The sequence below is a fragment of the Phoxinus phoxinus genome, assembly GCF_949152265.1.
Source record: "Phoxinus phoxinus genome assembly, chromosome: 6".
NCBI lineage: Eukaryota > Metazoa > Chordata > Actinopteri > Cypriniformes > Leuciscidae > Phoxinus > Phoxinus phoxinus.
Window position 1 is genome coordinate 10,753,639 of NC_136881.1, and position 25,658 is coordinate 10,779,296.

A 25,658-nucleotide genomic window follows, 5' to 3' on the forward strand; every position below is an offset into this window, starting at 1 on the left:
GTTCCAAACAAATTCATAGCAGCAATTTGTGTTTCCAAGGAACACAGCATTGTTCCTTTACAGAATGAAGAAGCTGCTTGAAACAAATTGGTTAAATAAATGATTCCATGACTCCATGAAGGGATTTCACACCACCTACTGGTGGTTTTAGTTTCATATTTAAAAGTATTATTTCCATCATATTTCTATATTAAAATTGTATTTTTAAAACGTTAATCTCAACAATATTTATGCAGGTGTAATTCTACAAATTGTCTCATTATTTTAATTGTATTTATTAATTAAATGTTAATTTCTCAGGCAGTAAATGTGTAAATTTAAGGAGTGCTGGTCTGGGTCTTAGTCTTGATTCGGTCTCGCCCTGCCTTGGTCTTGTCTTGGTCCCGTCTTGCTCCCGACCCCTTGGATTGAAACATAGCTAGGGATGTATTTAAATATGTTTATGTTTTGTTTTTTTCAGAATGGCTTCACTCCTCTGCATATTGCCTGCAAGAAGAACAGAGTGAAAGTCATGGAACTGCTGGTTAAGTACGGCGCCTCAATCCAAGCCATCACTGAGGTGAGAGTCTTGGTAGTGTGTGACTGTGCCCTACTTCGCATACCATTTAGGATGGATAATATCTAATTTGCCATGTAACTTTGTAGAGTTTAATTATTTAGAGTTTAATAATAAAATTTTGAAGAGTCTTATTACCATAGCTCAAACAGTAGGACGTGGCACTAACAATGACAAAGTCGTGGGTTTGATTCCCAGAGACTGCGTGAACTGCAAAAATGTGTACATTGAATTCAATGTAAATCGCTTACATTAAGTGTCTGCCAAAGTAATATGAATGCAACTAAGAGTGGATTTCATATGCATTTATTGGAGATTGGTTCCTCTTGGTGCCCTGCTGACTCAAGCGCTGCTTACTCATTCATTCTCAGTATTTTATCATGTATTTCACTCTCCTCTCTTTCTCCCTAGTCCGGCCTGACACCAATCCATGTTTCAGCATTTATGGGGCACCTCAATATCGTTCTCCTGCTGCTACAGAATGGAGCCTCACCTGATGTCTGTAATATTGTGAGTACATAATCATCATGATGGACATTTTGTACCATATATTTTTTTATATTTCTAGTAGGGGTGAGCGATATTGACCAAAAAAGGGGGATTTTCTGGAATTTTGTCGAAATGTGTTTATGTGCTGCAGTACCGTGGCTAGTTTAGGCCTTTTGTGGAGCTTACTCCCAAATATTTTTTATTTTCTTCATATTCTGTATGGTGGTTAGTTGACAACTGTGAAACAAATTAACATTTCCATTAAAGGGCAATGCTTGACTCCCTAAATTAATTACCAGGGACATTTTTACCTTTAGAAGCCCTTTTTTTATAACCTTATTAAATGCTTAATCTTTTGACAAAATTCTTAGATTTTATCAATAAATTAATTTAGAATAATAAGACACTATAGGGCTGTTTCCAGTCAAATTATAGATCAGAATCAACTAAATAAATAAAAAATTACACATAATGACACAGAAGCTGCATCTCACGTAGCAGATAGATGTATTTACATCAGACGTCACACATTCATGCACATTCTGCAATTACAATTTCATAATAATATTGTGAGATTGTTTAAAAATTAAAAAATGTTAAAATTGAAATATAAAATAGTTTAAAAACATTATATGAACATCCAACTAAAGTTTCAGAATTAATTTTTTATAAATAATGTTTTTGTGCTAACATTTTGTGAGAATTATTAAAGACCAGATAGCTTTGAACAGACATTTATGCAATATTTTTAAGTTCTCGAAATCATTTCCGGTCCTTTGTTCTCTCCTCTAAATGAAGTAAAAGGCCTACACAGCATTGCATCTCCTCTATTACCGACTGTGTTTGTCCTCAGCGTGGTGAGACAGCATTGCACATGGCTGCAAGGGCAGGACAGATGGAGGTGGTGCGATGTTTGCTAAGGAACGGCGCTCTGGTGGATGCCATGGCCAGAGTGAGTCAATAAAAACACTTACCGAAGAAAGCAAAAATACAGATATTAATGACTACAAATAGAGATTTAAACATAATGTATCTGTTTTTCTCTCACTCTTTCTATCTGATTTCTCCCTCCAGGAGGATCAGACACCCCTTCACATTGCGTCCCGCCTGGGTCAGACAGAGATCGTGCAGCTGTTACTGCAGCACATGGCTCACCCTGATGCTTCCACCACTAATGGATACACACCTCTGCACATCTCCGCTCGTGAAGGGCAGGTGGACACGGCTGAGGTGCTGCTGGAGGCCGGAGCGTCTCACTCGCTCTCCACGAAGGTGCGACTGCAGGCATATCTGTGAATCAAATACAGACCCTCATTCAAATATATTATCAAATGTTATTTCACTAACACTATAATTTTGTATATAAACCACCATTCAAAAGTTTGGGGTCAATTTTTTTAAATGTCTTTGAAAGAAGTATCTTATGCTCTCCAAGGCTGCATTTGTTTAATTAATATAAAAATAAAAATATATACATTAAAAAATAAAATATAGTAAAAACCACAATATTGTGACATATTATTACATATTCAAATAACTTCAGCATCATTACTCCAGTCTTCAGTGTCACATGATCCGTCATGAATCATTAAAATATGCTGATTTGATGCTCAAGTAATATTTATTATTATCACACTTGAAAATGGTTGTGCTGCCTTTTTTGCCTTTAAACCTTTTTTTCAGGATTGTGATGAAGTAAAAAAGAACAGCATTTATTTGAAATATTTTGATCAGTTTACTGTGTCCTTGCTGAGTAAAAGTATTAATGTCTTTAAAAATATATATAAAATCTTACAGACCACGTTTTTTTGTACAATAGTGTATGTATCTGTATGTATTTAACTAAAGATAAATATCCTTCCCCTTAATAGAAAGGTTTTACTCCTCTACATGTTGCTGCTAAGTATGGAAGCCTGGATGTGGCAAAACTCCTCCTACAGAAAAGAGCACTTCTTGATGATTCTGGAAAGGTGAAAGTCAAAACTTTAATCACCTACTCACTACACAACTCATATTCTGCTAACTTTCATTAGAGTATTAGTAGACTGTTAAGCTAGGTTACTTGCAAATTCTGTTGGGGAACCATCGAAATAAAGTGTTAGCAGATATTAAAGTCCCCTTGTTGTAATTTTATCCCTTAACTCTTCTTTGATCACCAAAATGAAATATTTAAACGTTTTTTTCCTTGAATCAAAATGTCTTCATGCCTTAAAATAGCTTGAATGTAACTTTACACCCTTGCCTCCGCCTCCACTCCACTCACTCACACCAGCTCAGAGATCCACTTGTTGGCGATCATGCCTTGATTGGATTCAAGGTAGTTTGTAACATCAGAAACACCAGCGATTTCAAACTGCGATTTTGAGGCTGTTTTTGGTTTGTTTACTGTTTTAAGGAGAAAATACCCAGTAATGGTGCTGACTTATTAATTTGCACATGGTTTATCTTAAAGCATAAAAACACCACAAAGACATATAAACACCATTAAAAGCTTGATTTTTTACCACAGGGGGACTTTAAGCAGACCGTCTAATTCTCTTATGACTGGTAGTTGACATGTAGTTGCGAACTTACTTATATTTAGTAGAATGCCAAAGGTGGACTATCAAAATAAAGTGCTATCAATTTTTATTTTGAAAATATGTTCATTATTTTTCTTTCTATATTTGGCTGTCTGAAACAGTACGGTCTGACACCTCTGCATGTAGCTGCTCACTATGATAACCAGCAGGTGGCGATGATGCTCTTGGATAAAGGGGCCTCACCTCATGCTACAGCTAAGGTGCTAATCTTAAATTGATTGAAAAAATGACAAATATCTGTCTCTGAATCCAGCAATACCACAAAACTGTATTACCTGATGGTTTGTGTTAATCTCTTTCTGTGCAGAATGGCTATACACCTCTCCACATTGCGTCGAAGAAGAACCAGACTCAGATTGCCGCTGCGCTGCTTCAGTATGGAGCAGAGACAAATGCATTGACCAAGCAGGGTGTGAGTCCGTTACACCTGGCGTCTCAGGAGGGGCACACAGAGATGGCTTCCCTACTGCTGGAGAGGGGTGCACACGTCAATGCTGCCACTAAGGTGAGATCTAGAGCCGTAGATATGTTTACGTAGATGCCACATTCGACCGCTCCAGACACGTCAAAGCGTCTGCCATCTTGGAACGGTTAACATGACAGTGTTCATCACTCACACTAACCATCAATCAATGAATTTTCACAGCATTGTGCAGCCTATGGCTGTAAAAACCACCGGGCTATACATTTGAGATGAAATGGGACATGTGCTGGAATCACGATATGGCTTTGGCTATATATATATAAAAGCCTTAAATTTGATTTTAAAAATCCTTCAGGGATACCCTGAACTTATTTACCATATTTTTTTTCATCAAAACTGACTAGTTGAGTTGACACTAGCTATGTTTACATAGACAGTTTTTGTTTTAACCAGAATTAAATCACACATGAACGCTAAATTAGGTGATCGGGTTGATGTGCGCGTTTATAACACACAATCTTCAAATGGGATTTGATCTTTTGACATGAGCACACTGCACGAATATACAGAGTATCCCGCTATTGGCGCATACAAATCATCTTCCTGCCATCGCTTCTTTTCTTTGTTTTAAAAAGCAGACTTAATATTTATCTATTTTGGGTCCTGATTGGGAGACGACGAGCACATGAAGCTTTGTGCTGTGCTGCTTGTATTTATCAAGCTGTAAAAACGCCATTTCCCGTGCCCAAAACAACACATCTGTGGATGAGAGTCCTAAGCAAGGACCACTGGGACAACATTCTCCTGCAGCACTTCACAGACGATAAGTGAAACGATCATTTTAGATTGACACGACAGTCATTTATTACACTGTATTCGATTCAACAACATCATTTTTTTTCCCAACATCATCAATGTCTCAACATCATTACGCCATCATTCTACATCATCGCACATGCCCAGAACTTTACAGTTTCGGTTTTCAGTCCGATCAAGTGTTTATATGTCCTATAGAATGGATTACAAAAGGTTTAAACCACCCCTTACAATCCAAATGACATTTTCATTGGATTTGGCCAATTCATCCCGACTTTTTTTTTTTAATTACGACTGTGCTACTAGTCCGATTACAAACGGATTAGGGTCCATGTAAACAGAGTGTCCCCATACACTGTTCTCCAGTCCACTTGTGCATTAGCAAATTAGTAGAAAGAAACCATACTGTTGGTTCATTCCTTTGCTAACATAATAGGGCCAGGAAAAAAAATATTGGCCTGTAGACTTCAGCAAGTGACCAATCAAAAAGAAGTATTCCAGAAAGCCCAAATAAACACGAGTTGGTTCATAATTTCTTCTTCTTCTTTTTTTCAGAGTGGTCTTACTCCTCTTCACCTCTCTGCTCAGGAGGACAAAGTGCGTGTGGCTGAAATACTCGTCAAGCACGATGCCAACATAGACCAGCAGACCAAAGTAAACATGACTCATAGTTTTATATTACTGTGGTTTACTGTATTTTTATTTTTTTAAATAATCATTTGGAAAGAAAGTGTCAAGATATGTTACATTTCAGCTAATCTGAAATTTGGTTGTTTCTTCTAGTTGGGCTACACTCCTCTTATTGTTGCTTGTCACTATGGAAATGTAAAAACGGTTAATTTCCTTTTGCAAAATGGCGCTAATGTCAATGCAAAAACTAAGGTAAGAGTTCAATATATATATATAGGCTATATATATATATTTTTATATTTATTTATTTATTTATTTATTTTCATTTTTTATTTTTTTTTCATTGTGTGACTTGATAACCCAATTAATAATTGTGTAATAAACTGTTCATTTCATCTTTTTCAGTTATGAACTATTTGAAGTATGATAAGAATTAATGGATGGATGTTGTTGATATCTGTGATTGGTTTTTAAAGTACTGCAATTGTTTTATTTTATAAATTAATTTATACACAAGCATGCTGGTATTTATTTACTTATTATTTTAATATTTTTTATTTTATAAGCTTAATATTTTATTTGGCGTTTTTATCAAACAATTCTGTTGTAAGATTTTATTTCTCGGAATTCAAACTTTTTTTCCTCAGAATTGCGTGATATAAACTCGTAATTTCGAGTTACAAAATCTGAATTGTGAGATATAAACTCTCAATTCTGTGAAAAAAATCTGAATTGTGAGATAAAAAGTCGCAATTATATTTTAAACTGTTTTATTCTGTGTCGGAAACAAGCTTTCATAGTTTACTGTACTGATGGAGCTGGGGTTTCTTTTAAAATATTTTCAGAACGGCTACACTCCACTTCACCAAGCTGCTCAGCAGGGAAATACACACATTATCAATGTCCTGTTGCAGCATGGGGCCAAGCCTAATGCCGTCACCATGGTGAGGAACACACTCATACTTACAGAAATTATATTAATACTGTACAGTATCTCTGTCCTTTAACCTCACACTAAATTTTTCTCAGAATGGTAACACAGCACTCTCTATTGCTAAACGTCTGGGATACATCTCAGTGGTGGACACTTTGAAAGTTGTTACTGAGGAAATAATCACAACAACAACCGTACGTATCCTTGATTTAACATAATAAGAACTTTTGATGTGGGCATAAACAGTAGAGTGTGTACGTTGAATGCCTTGTTCATTTCAACTACTCTAGACGGTGACAGAGAAACACAAAATGAACGTTCCAGAGACAATGACAGAAGTTCTGGATGTTTCTGATGAGGAGGGTAAGATACTGTTTTATTAACTTGTATTATATGCATAGTCAGGATTTCATATGTCTATGTAAAAGCTGATGTGCCTCTATAGCCCAGCATCAGATGGAGGAGGAGCTTTTTACTGAAGTCTCTATGGAGATCGAAGGTATAAAGGGTATAGATATAGAGTGAACCAAACTCACCCCTATACTAACAATACCGCATTTGCCAAAAATCTGTTCAGTTCGTTCTGTATCTATTCCAACGTATGGCAGTTTGTGTGCTAACTGCAACCAGCATGATTATTGTGTGTAGAAAACTAAACCGTGGAAAACTAACTTTGTTCTTACGGTAGTTATTTATGCTAATCTGAGGATAATTTTTCTGAGATGCAAACTTGTCATCTTTTGGTGAAATTCACCATTTGAATCCAAAATAGGTCATGTGTGTGATTTGTGTAGATCCGGCAGGTTTTTAAAATGGCGGGGAGAAGTGGGGGCACTTCTGTGCATATTTTTGTGTGTGGCACAAAGGCAAGGGTTTCTATTTCCAACATGTTTTTTTTTGCAGCATTGAGGATTGTAGCCAATCACGGGCATCTCTGTTAAAAGCAATGGCCAATCAGAGGTGTTTACTGTATCTTAGTCAGAATCCACTGTGAACGAGTTTTTGTTTAACGCAACTTCACTGACTGCATTCTACGTTCTCCCAAATCCTCTCATCATAACTCCATCTTTGTCACTTTTTTCACCCCTGATGAGTTTGCATCTCTGATTTTTAAAATCATAAAATGAGAATACATGATATCTGTGGGGCACCGAGCATTTCTAATTAATACCTACATAATGAGTTAGCGTTGCTTGTTATGGCTGTCATCACTATTACTATTGCTCATTTTAGATGACAGAATAAATGAACAAATTAATATGTTAAATATAAATTACAATAATAGATAAATTCATCTTTATTTATTTTACTTTTTATTTATTTTGTCCTTACTGTCTCTTTAAATCTTTACCATCACAAATCTGAAGGTTAATAATAAATGTTATTTGATCTGAATTTCAAAAGGATTCGGTTTAATTTGCATTTATATTGGATCAGAAAATGAGAGAGAATAGCATGTCCAAAGAAATAGAAATAAAGTCACGATTTGGGCTGTTTATTAAACTACAGACTAGTCAGTCCATCATTTAATCAAGCCAGTCATTTGATCATCCCATACTCAGTTCATTAGTCTGTCAAATTGACAGTATTAATCAATCCATACTGTAAATGTGTGTATGAGCAGGTGAGGACACAATGACAGGTGACGGAGGGGAGTACCTGAGAGCAGAGGACCTGAGAGAACTTGGTGATGACTCTCTACCTGGACACTACCTGGAAGGCATGAGCTACACCCACAACCTAGACCGGTAAAGAAAATGTACACACAAACAACAATATTTAACTATTCAACAAACAAGCTAATTCCTTCTAAAAGCTTATTACAGTTAGCCCTGCCTCTAAACACACCATTGGCTGAGACAGATTTAAAGGGATGGTTCAGAGTAATTTCAACCTAGGGTCCTGTGCACCATGACTTCGAGCCAAGCTTTTTTTTTCCTTGGTCGAACATTATTAAAGTTAGAGCTTACTTAGAGATATCAGCCGAATGGCTTAGTGCAGGCGCTAATGAATCCGATTGTTGTATCACATAAATTACCCCACTAATAATGCCTGGAATGATACCAAACTTCTACAGTAATACAAATAGGTTCTGTACTCATAAAATGGGGCATTGTAAAGTTTGTAAGTACAGCAGGAGTTTATTTAACACTTGCCTGATGGCTACCGCTAACATGGACGTCGAGGTCACTTCCGTGATTTGGGAAAAGCCCGTAAAATGTGTAATGTGTTTAATTAATTACAAAAAATGTGTAATAGTGTAATGACACCCAGTTCCAGGAATGCACAATTTTTTTGTTGATAGTACCAGTTTGCAACAATTATTAGTTAACACTAAGTTGTCAATACTTCGGAATTTTGTATTTATTTTTTAATGTCAGCAACACCGGATGATCGCGCAAGACTTTTACGGGCTTTTCCCAAATCACAGAAGTGACCTCGACGCCCATGTTAGCGGTAGCTTAAGCCATCAGGCAAGTGTTATTTAAATAAACTCCTGATGTACTTACAAACTTTACAGTGCCTCATTTTATGAGTACAGAACCTATTTGTACTACTGTAGAAGTTTGGTATCATTCCAGGCATTATTATGGGGTAATTTACGAGATACAACCTCCACATCCATTAGCGCCTGCACTAAGCCATTCGGCTCATATCTCTAAATAAGCTCTAAGTAACTTTAATAATGTTCGACCAAGGGAAAAAAAGCTTCTGGGGATTTTGCTCTCACAAATACACACATAATGCTGTCTTGCCCACATGCTTGCATTGTCCCACCACAGGTCCCATGAGACACCCAGTCATCTTGCTTACAGGAGTGAAGGAATCTTGATTGAGGACATGATCTCCAGCCACCAGTTTCATAAGGTGAACTATCGCACCTTATATGTACTTCTCATTTAACATTTGGGCCAGTATTTTTATTATTAACTGAAACTATTAGTAATTGAAATAAAGATTAAATAAAATATAAATATTACAGTACATTAAAATCTTAGAATTAGAAATAGTGTCTTTGTAACTTACTGAAATTGATACATTTAAGTACAAAAATTACTAACTAAAACTTAAACTGAAAAATATAAAAATAAAAGCTAATTCAAAATGACGGAAAAAAAAATACTATAATTGACGCTTCAAAAACTAAAACCATAAAGTGATTGTAAAACTAATCCACATGGATATATATATAGGCTATGTTTAGTCCAATTTTTTTCCTAAAAAGACTAGGTCGCTTTACTGTATATGATGAACAGATTTAATTTAGGCTTTCTGTGAATGGAGGACAGCAATCTCTCAGGTTTCATCAAAAAGATGATTTTATTCCGATGATGAACGAAAGTCTTACAAGTTTGCTAACCATTAAACCATTAAAACTAAAACTGAAAATATAAAATGTAAATATAAAAATAAATGCTAATTAAAAATGTTAATAAACATTTATCTCATGATATATTATAGTCTGATTTTGTTGTTTGTCAGGTGTCAGCGTTCTCTCGAGGGCATGAGAAGGACTCATATCGTCTGAGCTGGGGTGCTGAACATCTGGATAATGTGGTGCTAACCAGCACTCTTCTGCAGTCAGGGTTAGTAGGTTTCATACACACACTTGTCTCCCCTGTCCTACACAAGGTGTGTATCCTTATTCGAAGCAGGCATTGCATTAGATGCCACTCTTATGGACCATAAATGATAGCTGCTCAAGTTCCTCTCGTATTGTTATTTCATGCTCTTTGTTTTTTCATTTATTACACTCACACATCATCTCCCTAAATCACTCTCGGCCTCTCTCTCTGCTGTTCGTGATTGTGTTTCTGTTCTGCTTTTAGCCGATCTACCCCATGCCTTGACCATGACAACAGCAGGTGACACTTCTCTTCCTTGTGACCCTTTTCTTCCTCTCTTCATCTACTTTTATTACATTATTGCATGTATTTTTTACAACGGACCGCTTTGAGCATTTTTAAATTAGCCTATTTGTGCCTATTCAATTTTAAGCATGTTTTAATGAATACAGTTACTCATGTCTCAGTATTCATAGAGATCCCCATGAATAATATTTAATATTATTCAATATTTCTCACATGGGTTGTATGATACTGGACACATTGTGTTTCTCAACTCCTACAGTATTTCCCCAATTACCTGTTGAGCAATACATGACATTAAACAACACTCCTCAAAAGTTTGGGGTCAGGAAGATTTTTTTTAAAGTTTTATCCAGCAAAAGCGCATTAAATTGACCAGTATGTAATTTGACAGTAATGATAAGTAGAATGTTACAAAATAAAAATGTTAAGTAGCACAACTGTTTTCAACATAATAAGAAATGTTTCTTGAGCACTAAATCAGCATATTAGAATGATTTCTGAAGGATCATGTGACACTGAAGACTAGAGTATGCTGAAAATTCAGCTTTGCATCACAGGAATACATTACATAAAAAAAATATTCAAATAGAAAAGATATTTTGAAAAAATAGAATAATATTTCACAATATTACTGTATTTTTTATCAAATACTTGCATCATTGGTGAGCATAAGAGCATTTTCAAAATGAACATAAAATCTTACAGACCCCAAACTTTGGAACGGTAGTGTACGTCAGTGTTCTGGGTTTAACAGAAGTTAATCCTGAAACAGAAAACAATAGGAACCGGGAACATTTCTGAAGTGTGTAATTTATAATGGCACCAAGGAGAATTGCTAAATTAATAATTGTTTACAAACATATGGAAGCCCACAGAGCCTATAAAATAAGCTTGGGAAATTAGACAGACAAGTAATAATGCAAGGTGGCATCCATAAGTTTAAAAACAAGAATTTGCACATTTAATGTATTTATTCCTGTATTTCATTTCTGGGTTAAGTAGCATTGCATTGTGTGTTTCACTGTCACTTGCTGTTGTTCTATATAAACAGCTTCCTGGTCAGTTTCATGGTGGATGCTCGCGGCGGAGCCATGCGTGGCTGTCGGCACAATGGGCTACGCATTATTGTGCCACCTAGAAAGTGCTCAGCCCCGACACGGGTCACGTGTCGTCTGGTGAAGAGGCACAGACTGGCCTCTATGCCCCCTATGGTGGAGGGAGAGGGGCTCGCAGGCAAGATCATTGAAGTTGGACCCACCGGAGCCCAGTTTCTTGGGTAAGCGGGTGCAAAGGTTGAAATTGAACATTTATGCTGTATCACCATGAACATTTTTGTCTACTTTTGTGTATGTATGACGCAGTTATATGTTCTCTATTTTGTCTCGTCTTGACTGACAAAGCAGAACAATATGTCAACATGTTTGACGTGTCCTAACCAGAAGTGATGTTACAAGTTCCAGCGACAATCAATTTGTTTGTCTACTGAATCAGCTGTGCAATGTGATGTAATTTTAGCCAATGACACTGTTTATTTTGTGAATTTTGGACCAATGAGATTCAGTGGATGGGGCTACTGGGCATCAGTATTATTTCAGAAATATATTTATATTATTATAATAATTATTATAATTATTATTTTCAGTTTTTACTTTAGTTTAAGTTTTAGTCATTTTGTTTTATTTATATACAATACATATATATATATAGTGTGCGCGTGTGCGCGTGTGCGTGCGTGTGTGTGCGTGCGTGTGTGTGTGCGTGTGTGTGTGTGTGTGTGTGTGTGTGTGTGTGTGTGCGTGTGTGTGCGTGTGCGTGTGCGTGTGCGTGTGCGTGTGCGTGTGCGTGTGCGTGTGTGTGTGTGTGTGTGTGTGTGTGAAGATAAAAATAAAATAAGTTGGAGTTGAAGTGTAAAATTACTGAAAGACTGAAATAGAAATATATTAAAGCATGACACTGCTGAAATAGAGAGTAAGCGATCAACAAAATGTCGCAGTTGGTTAGGACAAAAACTCATGTAAGAGCTTTTAGTGTTCGTCTCACCTGGTTAGGACACTTGTCATCGCTAGTTTGGAGGAATGACAACAATGTTCCTCTCTCTCTAAATCTGAGTCAGTATCTAAATACTCTCTAAGTATCTTTACTCTCTAAATCAGTAAATCAGGTTCACAGTGTGCCTTGTTTTTTTTTTCACATCTTTTTTAATGGCTGCGATCGGAACAGTAAACTCCACCTCCCAACAGCCCCTCCTCCTCTTAATGAGGGTGAAAGTCTTGTCAGCAGAATTCTGCAGCTGGGTCCACCCGGCACCAAATTCCTCGGGTAGGAGAGATCCTAATGCCAAATATCAACTGGATACCGGTCACATTTCCCCCTGATTCTTTTAAATACACCTCCATCTCCAAGATGTCATATTCTTTTTTCTTTTTTTTTGTCCCTTTTTTTTAATAGTTTTGTTGGTTAGCTTTTATCATTCCGAAATAGAGGTGTTCCATGAATTTACCTTTTCCTCCCTTGTTGCATTTTGATATCATTTTTTTTTTATTGTTATTCTTTTAATGTATTTGTCATGTTCTGTGTGTCTGCTGTATATCGCATTATCCATTGTTTTGTTTGCTCTCTTTTTCCACCTTGCTGCATGCTGCATTTTCCTGTTTGTATATCCTCCACAGATGCAATATCTGTTTCTGAACAACAACCCTCAATTTAAGCTGTCTAAAGCCATACATTAATTTGTCTGAAATAACACCCCCTTATTTTTGCAGGCCTGTAATAGTAGAGATCCCTCACTTTGCTGCATTGCGTGGGACAGAGAGAGAGTTAGTGATTCTGCGCAGTGAGACAGGAGAGAGCTGGAGAGAACATCACTGTGACCATACAGAAGAGGAGCTGAATCAGATACTCAATGGCATGGACGAAGGTGAGTGTGTCCTGAATGCACAGAGACACTTGTTTGAATAACATAACACACCTTAAATTTGCTCTTACACTTATATCAAACTCGGCCAGTGGTGTGCTACAGAAAAATTGGTTTCATTTATTTGATCAAAACAGATGAACCTGTTTTCTATTTGAATATATTTTAAAAAGTAATTAATTCCTGTGATGGCAAAGCTGAATTTTCAGCATCATTACTCCAGTCTTCAGTGTCACATGATCGATCAGAAATTTGCTGATTTAGTGCATTGAAACATTTACTTATTATCAATGTTGAAAACAGTTGTGCTGCCTATTATTTTAGTGGAAACCATCATACATTTATTTACGATTCTTTGATGAATACAAAATTCAGAAAGAACAACATTAATTTATCTGAAAAAATAAATATCTTACAGACCCTAAACATTTGAACAGTAGTATAGGTGTTACAGTTAATGTCTTTAGTTGAAAAGGTGATTTAGTACAGAAGTGTGACAACTACTGGTTTGGATTGGATTGGAAATGTATTCTGTGTGAGATTATGACACAAACATAATTATACACCATTTAAGTACACTTAATTTTATAAACCCTAAACAGTTTAATTTAATGCATACCTTAAATCATACTCTTCTTTGTCAACTATTTTTATATTAGATACATTGCACAACATTTGTTTTATTAAGAGATATTATTTGTAATTTTCACACCAGAACTGGACAGTCCTGAGGAGCTGGAGAAAAAGAGAATATGTCGCCTAATCACCCGGGATTTCCCACAATACTTTGCTGTGGTCTCCCGCATTAAACAGGACAGTCACCTGATTGGTCCAGAAGGTGGGGTGCTAAGCAGCACACTTGTTCCACAGGTCCAGGCTGTGTTCCCCGAGGGAGCCCTGACTAAACGGATACGTGTGGGACTACAGGTGATCCCCACTGTGCCTTGCAAGCTTGATCATTGACCTTATAATGTATAAAGAAGAGTTGTTTATTTCGCTTTTGACATGTGTTAAATCAGTTTTATACACACATTATGTTGAGGGCAACACTGTACAATTTTTATGATTATTTATTACTCCTTCTGTGTCAATAAAACTGATTCAATTTATATTGAGCTGTATGCAGCAGCATTTTTTTTCTTTATGTAAAGGTAAAAAACTGCTAAAGTAATACAGATGCATGATATTAAAAAAGATATTGAAAATATCAAGAAATATTCAAATGTGTTATTTTATGGGCAAAGTCGTGGTTTCTATTTTAAAAATGGTAGTTATGCTCTTCTCAAAAATATTTATTTAAGGCCCTATACAGTATTACTCCTACATTGTTTAGAGGCAGGGAGAATGATAGAGGGAATTGAACAATTCTCAATCTCATCCTTCATTAGGCCCAGCCCATCAGTGAGGATCTGGTGAGGAAGATCCTGGGTAGTAAGGCTACATTCAGCCCAATTGTTACGTTGGAACCCAGAAGACGCAAGTTTCACAAGCCCATCACCATGACTATTCCTGTCCCTAAAAGCCCAACCAGTGACGGGACGAGCAGTACACCCACTCTACGACTGCTATGTAGCATTACTGGTATGTGAGAATAAAGAGTAGGAGTTTATCCCAGTTTATCCAGTTTTATCCATTAATTTGGGCCCTCACATCCAGCCCACTTTCTCTTTGAACTGAGCACCAGAACAGCCAGGCATAAGAACAGCTTTTTCCCTCAGGCTATGTTCCACCTTAATACAGAACACATCACACACGGGATTGTACATCTGTAAATAACATCTCAAAACTGTTCATCTGTAAATAGCATATCTGTCCATTCATATTTCTTTCTGCTGGTATATTTTTTTCTCTCTGTTGTAATGTTTTAATATTGTATTATATTTTAATTTCATTGTCTTATCTCTTTATTATTGATGTTATATTTCATTTTATTACCTTAATTTCTATATATGTCTGTACCCTTTTCTGCAAAAAAACAATAATGTGAGAAGGTGTGAATCGTTAATTTTTTTTCCAGGAGGGACAACTCCAGCACAGTGGGAGGACATAACTGGATCCACACCTCTGACATTCATCAACCAGTGTGTTTCATTTACCACCAATGTATCAGCAAGGTGAGTTCTGCTGCAGAGACATCTATTTGTTGACTGGTTTTCTTTTGACAAATGGTTAAATACATGTTTTTTCTCCCAGGTTCTGGCTCATAGATTGCCGTCAGATCCAGGAGTCTGTGAACTTCTCCAGTCAGCTGTATCGTGAGATCATCTGTGTGCCCTATATGGCCAAGTTTGTCATCTTCGCCAAGACTTTAGACCCCATCGAAGCACGACTCCGCTGCTTCTGTATGACGGATGATAAGATGGACAAAACTCTGGAGCAGCAGGAGAACTTCACCGAGGTGGCTCGTAGTCGAGATGTCGAGGTAAGTGTGGTTTAGCTAGTCTTGTCACAACAAAAAGTGCCATTGACAAGAACATTTTCTAAATGGTGGTATATGTATCTCTACAGGTACTAGAGGGAAAGCCAATCTTTGCTGACTGCTTTGGAAATCTGGTCCCACTGACCAAAAGTGGACAGCACCATGTGTTCAGTTTCTATGCCTTTAAAGAAAACCGTCTTTCTCTGTTTATCAAAGTAAGCACTTTGTTATTTGAAGGACTATTTATAGTAGATAACTATGGGGATATTATTTCAACATTTGAGACGCAAAAAGGCACTAAGTTACATTACAGCACTTCACATTGCCCCCTACTGGTTTAAATATGATGCCACAGTATTGTGCAAATGTCTCTTGGTGGTCAGAAAAGTCACAGACTGGTTGTTTCAACAGATTCGTGACAGCACTCAAGAACCATGTGGCAGACTGTCTTTTACAAAAGATCCAAGAACATATCGCAGTCTAAACCACAATGCAATATGCAACCTGAACATCTGCCTACCTATCTACTCAAAGGTAAGTGCAAACACTCTCAACTATCATATTAACTTGCATAGCCTATACATTTGCATACATAGACACAAAAAGCTGATACCTTTTATTCAAATGATATTTAGTTTTGCCATATTTAATCTGACAGTTGATTTTTACTCTTAAGGAATCCGATTCTGACGAAGATGCAGATGTGGAGGTAAATGCCTATTTTAACATTTTGAAAATAATTTATTTTTAATGTTTTCTTTGCAAAAAGAAAAGATAATAAATTTTTCATGTTTTCAATCCTATTAACTTTCTCTGTTTTAATCTAATTTCTTTATAGAGTGAGAAGACACATGAGAAATGTAAGCAATATTTTTCAATAGTTTAATTAAAATGAAAATTATGCACACCTGGGTAAAAAAAAAGAAAAAAGGCCCAGTCCCAAGCCCAAAATGGTTTAACTCTATTTAAGGGCCCTATTTTAACGATCTGAAACGCAAGTATCAAACGCGAAATGCAAGTAACTTTGTGGCGCTGTTGCTATTTTACCGGCAGGATAAATGACTCTTGCGCCCGACTCAAATCTAAAATGGGTTGGTCTGAAGTAGCTACGTTATTCAGAGGTGTGGTTTGGGTGTAACGTGAAATAAACCAATCAGAGCGTCGTCTCACATTCACTTTAAGAGCAGATGCGCTTGTTCCATGGCGGATTGCTATTATAACGGCGGATTTGCCAGGCGCGCGACTGGAGCAGTTCACAGCCAAGGAGACCGACGTTCTCGTTAGGAGCTGTAAATAACAGAGAAGTGACATTAAATGGGGATGGGAGAAACCCACCCAAATTAGCTTCGGTTAAACATAATTTGGGTGAATGTGTAAGCTAGATTTATGCCTATTTTTTTCACATCTTCATGGACACAACAATGATTTCCCTCGTGTGTTAATATTTTTCCTTGTAATAATGTATGATTGGCAAAAATGGAAACTGCTGCGTCTGTTTATATTAGAGAATCAAAGTGCATGCGCGTTGTTCACACACTACATTATGGCCAAGCATGCGTCCTTAAAATAGCATATGACTAACGCGCAACGCACCACTGTCTTTAGACTAGGTTTTTCCTGGTCAGTGGCGGAATTGTTTTCTGAAACTGCAAAATAGCAACAGGGAACGTTTGCGCCGGAACACGCCTCCTCTTTTCGCTGAACCGCCCCCGGGAGCGCAAGTTCATTCCCTAATTTACCGACGTGCGTCTGTGGAAGGAAAAGTCCGCTGTGCGCGGGTGCAACATAGGAATGATACATGCGTCGGTCTACAAAGTCAATTGTGCTGGCTGCAAGATAGGGCCCTAAGTTTTAACCACAAATTATTGGTCAGGAAATTAGCAAAATGTAAGCAAATGCACTACTTAAAAGCCATTTCTATTTTAGAAAAACATCTAAGATGTTCCCATATTTTAGAATATGGGAAGTTTAATTCAGAGTGGTTCAGCTGATTTGTGTCGAGCTCATGTTTTGGCCTGGTCAGAGTCCAGAATATGAACCCTATACTGAGTATTTGGTCTCACATTAAACAAACTAGGAGACATTTTAAACTACTCATGATGAACAGTTTGAAGCCATTAATATCGAGTGGAACACTAAGGGGACAAAGGCGAGACTAATCCATGCTAAGTTACTTTATCTAGAGTATTTGTGCAATTCTTGCTCATCTCCTGACCAGTGATTTGTGATTAAATGGTTAAGACCATTAAAAGACCACTAAATATTTTGACATTTTTTTCTGCCTAGGAGTGTATATACTGCGTTTTCTCACATTGTTTTGTAACCTCCATAATACATTGTTTGAAATATTATAGAAAACATATTTACAAGTGATTTTAACAGAAATTGTATTTGTGGATCCTTGACTGCTTTGCTATGGCTGATAAACATCCCTTCTTCCATTTTTCTTTTTTTTGTCTGCTGTTCTCATAAAACATTATTATATTCTCTTACAATGGTATCTTACTTCTGGCATGATGATTTCTAAAATGTTTAATGTGTTTAAAATCAAAATTGTGTTACATGCCAAAAGAGATACTGGAAAACAAACCATTCTCCCCGAAAAGAAAATCACACTGACCAGGCACATATTATTTTGCCTGTAATGAAATCACATAATTTGCTTGCCACAAGTCACCTTTGCATGGATAATTTCCCTTGCATGGAAATAACTTGACTTACACATATTATATTATTGTATATGTATGTGTGTGAGTGTGTCTGCTTAGCCTGTATGCGTGGATACCTTTTTCGAAAATATGCATAATTTGTGTAACATTTTTATCCCTGTCACTCACATTCTTTATTTGATTTGATTCACTCGTGTTTATTATTGCCTTCCTAAATTTTCCTTATCATTTACCTCAGTCTTTTAACAAATTCCCATATGTTCCTCCATGATTGACTCAAAGCCATAGCATTTGATAATTCAAAAGTGTTTTATGGGAAAACCTCTGATTGTATCTCAGTGCTGTTTTTAAGGGCTTTGAACATGTTTCGAACATGCTATCTGTGTTTTTGTTGACATGGGCTCTTCATGTCGAGAACAATCTTGAGATGCCTCATTGGTACAGCTCCACTCTGTGTTATGATTACTTTCCCCATTTGTTCTTTGTGCACAGGTTTCTGTATTACTTATACTTTCCCTTTGTTTTTCTTTATACTTTCCCTCTTGTGCAAGTGTATGAGTGGATACTTGAAACAATATAACGTGTTTAAGCAAGTTATTTCCTGCCCATTTCCTCTCCTCACTCTGTAATTCTTCTTTGCTTTGCTTAACTGCTCCCATGCCTTCCCAAATCCTTTGGATCCAAATCTAGATACATTTTGCGATTTCCGTCATACTGTCAAGTAGTTTCCTTATCATCTGAGCTGAAGACATTTTGTATTGCTCCTGCCCTGACTAGTTTTCCAATGTCTTTTGTCCTCTTCATTTCCCCTTTGTTCTTTTAAACATCTCTTTGTGCTGTTAAAATGGAAGATTATGATGGATCTGAGACAACAGAGTTTTCCTTGATGCAAATCATGCATGATCCTGCCACACTCGCAAGTCCAGATCTGCTTTCAGAGGTGTCCGATATGAAGCAGGACCTGATTAAAGTGTCAGTCCTTCTGACCTCTGAAAAATCCGAAATATCATGCTCCTCGGATGCCAGAGAGAGATCAGACAAGGCTAGGGATGACGAAGTGGATGAGCCGTTTGAAATTGTTGAAAAAGTGAAAGAGGACTTGGAAAAGGTAGAAGAGATCCTCCGTGAGGGAACAATGGATGAAGCAAAGAGGGAGGGTGCTATTGGGATATCTGTAACCATTGATGATGATGAGTGGGTACTTCTCGGTGAGACAGATGTTGAGGAATCCAAAAGCAAAAACATCACTGAAGACCTAGAGACACTCATTCAGGAAGTTCGAATCACAAGAGACTCTATTTCAAGTTCTTCTCCTAAGAGGGATATGTCAGGTATGATTTCATATCTCAGTGGTGACTTTGAACAATGTCTGCAGGAACCTGTACCATTTAGTCATTCACAAGATGTAGATATTGTTCAAGAAAGCTTTAAAGAGGTATTAATTGCCCGTGGTAAACACCGTCCAGCAGAAATCAAAAAGCCAGTAAGGAAAAAGCGTAAAGAGAGGGAGTTTGCAAGTGGCAGTTCTGAAGATGACCTGGAAAGGATGAGTAGGAGTCAGTCTGAGGAGTCTCTTGATGAAGATGCAGTTATTGGTGGATCTGGACCTGTCTTTGGATCGGTTCCTGTGTCCCCTAGAATTGTAGAAACTCCAATTGGATCCATTAAAGACAGGGTTAAGGCACTGCAGAAGAAGGTTGAGGAAGAAAAGGAGGTGGACAATCAAAACTTGAAAGTGAATACTTCCCAGGGTAAGTCATATGTCACAGAGACAGAAAAATCAACCAAGTTTCCTCCAAAATCCCCAAGATCTCCAAAGTCACAGACAGAAAGGCTGGAAGAAACCATGTCTGTAAGAGAGCTGATGAAGGCATTTCAGACTGGCCAAGATCCATCAAAAAGTAAGTCTGGACTTTTTGAACATAAAGCAATTACGGCTGTAACCTCTGAGATGGCAACTTCTGATGTGATGCAGGTTCCCCCAATATATGATTACCAAATGACAGTAAAAACTCAAAAACATTTACAAGAAGGAACAATTACAACTGTGACCTCTGAAACGGCAAGACCTATTGAAACACAGATTCCTCCAACATATGACAGCCAACTGACAGTAAAAACTCAAAAACATTTACAAGAAGGAATAATTACAACTGTGACCTCTGAAACGGCAAGACCTATTGAAACACAGATTCCTCCAACATATGACAGCCAACTCACAGTAACAACCCAACATTTACAAGAAAGAGCAATTACGACTGAGACGTCTGAAACGGCAAGTCCTAATGTAACACAGATTTCTCCGACATATGACAGCCAACTGACAGAAACAACCCAACATTTACAAGAAAGAGCAATTACGACTGAGACCTCTGAAACGGCAAGTCCTAATGTAACACAGATTCCTTCGACACATGACAGCCAACTGACAGTTACAACCCAACATTTACAAGAAAGAGCAATTACGACTGAGACGTCTGAAACGGCAAGTCCTAATGTAACACAGATTTCTCCGACATATGACAGCAAACTGACAGAAACAACCCAACATTTACAAGAAAGAGCAATTACGACTGAGACCTCTGAAACGGCAAGTCCTAATGTAACACAGATTCCTCCAACATATGACAGCCAACTGACAGAAACAACCCAACATTTACAAGAAAGAGCAATTACGACTGAGACCTCTGAAACGGCAAGTCCTAATGTAACACAGATTCCTCCGAATTATGACAGCAAACTGACAGAAACAACCCAACATTTACAAGAAAGAGCAATTACGACTGAGACGTCTGAAACGGCAAGTCCTAATGTAACACAGATTCCTCCGACAAATGACAGCCAACTGACAGTTACAACCCAACATTTACAAGAAAGAGCAGTTACGACTGAGACCTCTGAAACGGCAAGTCCTAATGTAACATGGATTCCTCCGAATTATGACAGCAAACTGACAGAAACAACCCAACATTTACAAGAAAGAGCAATTACGACTGAGACGTCTGAAACGGCAAGTCCTAATGTAACACAGATTCCTCCGACATATGACAGCCAACTGACAGTTACAACCCAACATTTACAAGAAAGAGCAATTACGACTGAGACGTCTGAAATGGCAAGTCCTAATGTAACACAGATTCCTCCAACATATGACAGCCAACTGACAGTAACAACCCAACATTTACAAGAAAGAGCAATTACGACTGAGACCTCTGAAACGGCAAGTCCTAATGTAACACAGATTCCTCCGACATATGACAGCCAACTGACAGTTACAACCCAACATTTACAAGAAAGAGCAGTTACGACTGAGACCTCTGAAACGGCAAGTCCTAATGTAACACAGATTCCTCCAACATATGACAGCCAACTGACAGGACCAACCCAACATTTACAAGAAAGAGCTATTACAACTGAGACCTCTGAAACGCCAAGTCCTAATGTAACACAGATTCCTCCAACATATGACAGCCAACTGACAGTTACAACCCAACATTTACAAGAAAGAGCAATTACAACTGAGACCTCTGAAACGCCAAGTCCTAATGTAACACAGATTCCTCCAACATATGACAGCCAACTGACAGTAACAACCCAACATTTACAAGATAGGGCAATTACGACTGTTACCTCTGAAGCGTCAAGTTCTGATATGATGCAGGCCGCTCCAACATATGATAACCAAATGACAGTATCAACCCAACATTTTCAAGAAAAAAATGTTGTAGAAAACAAGATCATTCAAGAATCATGTTTAGACCCAAACACAATTCAATATAAACCAATAATCGATTATAGTGAAACACTACATGAAAAACCATTGACGACCTTAAACGGTACTTTGTCCATCCAAAATACAGAAGGTGATCCAGCTATAACTTCCAACATTATCTTTCAGTTTAAAGAGGAAAGCTCTCCGGAAGACCTGCTCTCTAAGCTTACATCAATTGACCAAGATGGAAAACCATCTCAGGAACAAGGCAGATTTGAGACTGAGGAACAACAAATAACTTCTGAGCTGTTAGAAAATGAAGACCCAGGGCTGATACCTAAGAGAATCTATTATGAAGATAACATCTGCCAGAATAGGAGATTGTCTGTGGAGCCTCAGATCAGCCCAGACAGGAAACCCTCAGAAGACTTCAGCGCAGATATTAAGGCAGAACTTGAGGACAGTCCTGGATATCTACTCTTTAGGCGGACATCAGGTGAAGCAAGTAAACGCTATTTAATGTGTAGCGATGGCCATTCTTTAGACGATGAGGAACAGATACATCAGGTAGCTGTGGATCCAAGTAAATCAAATATAATCACTGCATTTGCTACTGCAATGGTGCAAGGTGAGCCCTTACTTAAAAGTGAAATACATGAAGCTTTGGAAGATAGTCCTGAAAGTGAGAAACACAAGGCCTTGGTAGACTCTCCTGTCAATAGTATAAGGACTAGGACACCTTACACCAGCACATGTGACAATGATACACATGAGGGACTTGCTGAAACCCCTCAAAATAGCCATGAAATCTTTGTTTTGTCTTCCTGCACAACTACTGAAGAAACAGAAGTTAGACATCAAGGGGCTAAGGAGACATCTCCTTATGATTCTAAGATTAAATCACCTTCCCTATTGACCAGAATTGCTTCACCATCCAATGATGACTCTAAAATGGATTCACTTTCTCCATCCTCCAAAACAGACTCACCATCCTCTACTAATTCGAAGACAATAATTCAAGATACAATTCAAGTTATGAAATGGGATAGTGAAACATCTGCACATGACATGAGAAGTGATTCATCACTGGATTCATCGGATGATATGAAGCCAACAGAATTCAGTGTTATCACTGAGTCTGAGAAGATACCCCAACATTGGCATCACAGTCAAGATGCACTAGATAGACCTTCTAGTTTGGATTCTCTGCAGCCTGGAATCATAAGTGACCCTAAAACTCTCTGGAGAACAGACTCACTTGAGACTACTCCCATCAGAGAAGATGGGTCATCTCAAAAAACGCCAGACTCTATCGAGCCAAGCCCAAACAAGGAGTCCCCATGTCAAGACTCATTAGAGGGAAGTCCCACTGGGGAGGAGTATGGACAATTAAGTTATATTGAAAAGGTCTTCTCAACAAGTCAGTCTTTTGTTTCTGATTCTAAGAAAAATGTAAAAAAAGAAATAATTTCTGAACAAGACATTTATTTAGAAAGTGAGTCTTCCCAAAGGTCCCATGAGACCCCAGATATGCATTGCCTTTCCATGACCCTGGAGCAAAAAGAAGAGGTACTTGACAGTGAGGATCTTCATGATTTTGATGCTTTACAAAGGCAATTCACTCCAGAAGAAGAGATGTTTAAGATGGCTGCAAAGATCAAAACATTTGATGAAATGGAAAAGGATGCAAGAGTTAAAAAGGTAAAATTTGATTTTGATTGTGATTTTAAACAACTGAAAGAAGAAAACCGGTCACCACATAAAAGTCCACTAGACTTTAACACAATGTTAACGAAAGAATCAGAAGAGCAGTGCTTAGAGAATCTGACTGAATTTGGCCCAGTATTACCTTTACCTTCATTGTCTGATGAGGATTATGAAAACCCTGAGTTGGATGAGTCATCTCACAAAGTATCATATGTAACCAGTGAGGTTTTAAAGACCATGGACAAAGGTGAGCAAGACCATACCCATTTGAAGACTGTGGATTTACAGACATGCACAAACATACCATCTTTGCAAACCCATGTAAACAAGGAGGAAGACTGTGAACGGTTCTTTACAGAGTACCATACTACAGTGATCGGTGGGACTACACCTGAGGAGGATCTGGTTATTACATCAGCAGAAAGCAAAACAGGCACTGAGATGGATGCTGATGTTGATTCTAAGTCTCTTTGTGAGAGCCCAACTTCCGATAAAGTGCTAGAACTAGTTTCTCCTAATGAACTTGTATGTACTACTACTGCAGCAAAGGAAGTGCAGAATGAATTCCAGACATATTTATGGAGTTATGAAGAGGACAATGAAGGAAAGCCAGAAGAAATTCCAGCATCTACTCCGAGAGACTTGGTTCCCTGGAGTGCTGGAGTGGAAGATGATGAGGCATTTGATGCACAAATTGAGGCTGAGGAGCAGAAAATACTTGCTTTGTGTACAGACAGACAATCCCATGGAACCACACCTGACACAACTCCAGGACGTACCCCTACTGAAGAGGGGACACCAAATCCTTTCCTCTTCCAAGAAGGAAAACTATTTGAGATGACCAGAGGTGGAGCCATTGACATGACCAAGAGGACAATGGAGGAAGAGGAAGAAAGATTAGTCTTTTTTCCAATAAATGAAGATCCAAGGGAAGAATTTGATCAAGTCAATTTCAACACTAGTGATTCTGTTGCAGTAGCTTCATTTGAGATGACTGCAGATGGTTTAGTTCATCAAGACAGGTTTACGGAGGAACCTGATGCAAAGTCTGATGGCTTTAGTCAAACTGGAACCAAGATTAAACCAGAACATCCAGAACCGATTAAATTCCCTCTACAGAGTGAACTAAAGAGCCCCACAGAGGATAATGGAATCCATGAAGACACACTGATACCGAATGCTGACACTGCCACTTATACAGTAACACGAACAGTTTATTCTGAGCAAGACCTGGAATCCTCCGACTCCTCAGTAGAAGATGATCAGCATTCTGTTGTTGAAATGCCCATATCCAACCAAGTATCAATGATTTCTTCTAGTGCCTCAGCTCATACTGTTAGTCAACAGCAATTCCAGACATCACCTTCAATGTCCACTCAATTCAAGGACATTGCTGCTGAAATTGAAGACACAACATCTAAGCCAAAAATAGCTGTGAAAGCAGTCAGCTTTGACCAAATTTTAGGACAAGGGGACTCCATTGAGCAGAATCAAAGGCCTAAATCTGAGGCAGATATTGGTGTCTCAGAATGGTCCATGTCTGTTGTGGATGATCACACTAATATAGAAAGCAACTACACCAAACCAAAGACTTTCCAGATGCCTGTTTCACCAACACAGTCTCCTCCACAGTATTCTGCATCCAGTCAACCTGAACTACCTGCCAAAGTCTTTCAGGAACTAGACCCTTCAAGGAACACAGTGTGTGATGAAACCAAAGGAGACATAGCCTCTGTTGAGTTAGGGATAGAAAGTAGTTTGAAAGCAATTCGACCCCCGTCCGTAGGCGATGATGTCTTTGAGTCAAGGTCCTACTGGGAGGATTGTGTGGAGACACAGATGCAGAGAATCTCAGACAGCACTTCCCCAGACCAAAGTAAAGGTACCTCTACTTGGCACTTGCCCCCCGTATTACTTGCTCCAAAATTTACCTT

General features: G+C 38.0%; 1 protein-coding gene across 2 annotated transcripts in view; it reads left to right on the plus strand.

Annotated features, from left to right (window-relative positions):
* The first annotated feature begins 465 nt into the window (after positions 1-465).
* The window catches only part of ank2a (ankyrin 2a, neuronal), a 39,222-nt gene continuing 14,029 nt past the window's right edge, over positions 466-25,658 (plus strand). Inside the window, exons 1-29 of one of the 2 annotated variants that reach the window (XM_079614874.1) lie at positions 466-559; positions 968-1,066; positions 1,899-1,997; positions 2,120-2,317; positions 2,917-3,015; positions 3,729-3,827; positions 3,935-4,132; positions 5,423-5,521; positions 5,651-5,749; positions 6,343-6,441; positions 6,527-6,625; positions 6,722-6,794; positions 8,056-8,179; positions 9,215-9,299; positions 9,915-10,018; positions 10,262-10,297; positions 11,355-11,579; positions 12,524-12,622; positions 13,066-13,220; positions 13,933-14,144; positions 14,606-14,798; positions 15,235-15,331; positions 15,411-15,639; positions 15,726-15,851; positions 16,048-16,170; positions 16,313-16,345; positions 16,475-16,496; positions 19,157-20,280; positions 21,967-25,606. In XM_079614874.1, coding sequence (XP_079471000.1) covers positions 512-559; positions 968-1,066; positions 1,899-1,997; positions 2,120-2,317; positions 2,917-3,015; positions 3,729-3,827; positions 3,935-4,132; positions 5,423-5,521; positions 5,651-5,749; positions 6,343-6,441; positions 6,527-6,625; positions 6,722-6,794; positions 8,056-8,179; positions 9,215-9,299; positions 9,915-10,018; positions 10,262-10,297; positions 11,355-11,579; positions 12,524-12,622; positions 13,066-13,220; positions 13,933-14,144; positions 14,606-14,798; positions 15,235-15,331; positions 15,411-15,639; positions 15,726-15,851; positions 16,048-16,170; positions 16,313-16,345; positions 16,475-16,496; positions 19,157-20,280; positions 21,967-25,606 — 7,936 coding nt within the window. In that variant the 5' untranslated portion in view covers positions 466-511. Of the gene's footprint in view, positions 560-967; positions 1,067-1,898; positions 1,998-2,119; positions 2,318-2,916; positions 3,016-3,728; positions 3,828-3,934; positions 4,133-5,422; positions 5,522-5,650; positions 5,750-6,342; positions 6,442-6,526; positions 6,626-6,721; positions 6,795-6,876; positions 6,931-8,055; positions 8,180-9,214; positions 9,300-9,914; positions 10,019-10,261; positions 10,298-11,354; positions 11,580-12,523; positions 12,623-13,065; positions 13,221-13,932; positions 14,145-14,605; positions 14,799-15,234; positions 15,332-15,410; positions 15,640-15,725; positions 15,852-16,047; positions 16,171-16,312; positions 16,346-16,474; positions 16,497-19,156; positions 20,281-21,966; positions 25,607-25,658 lie in introns of both variants that reach the window. The other variant, XM_079614873.1, reaches the window with a different exon arrangement.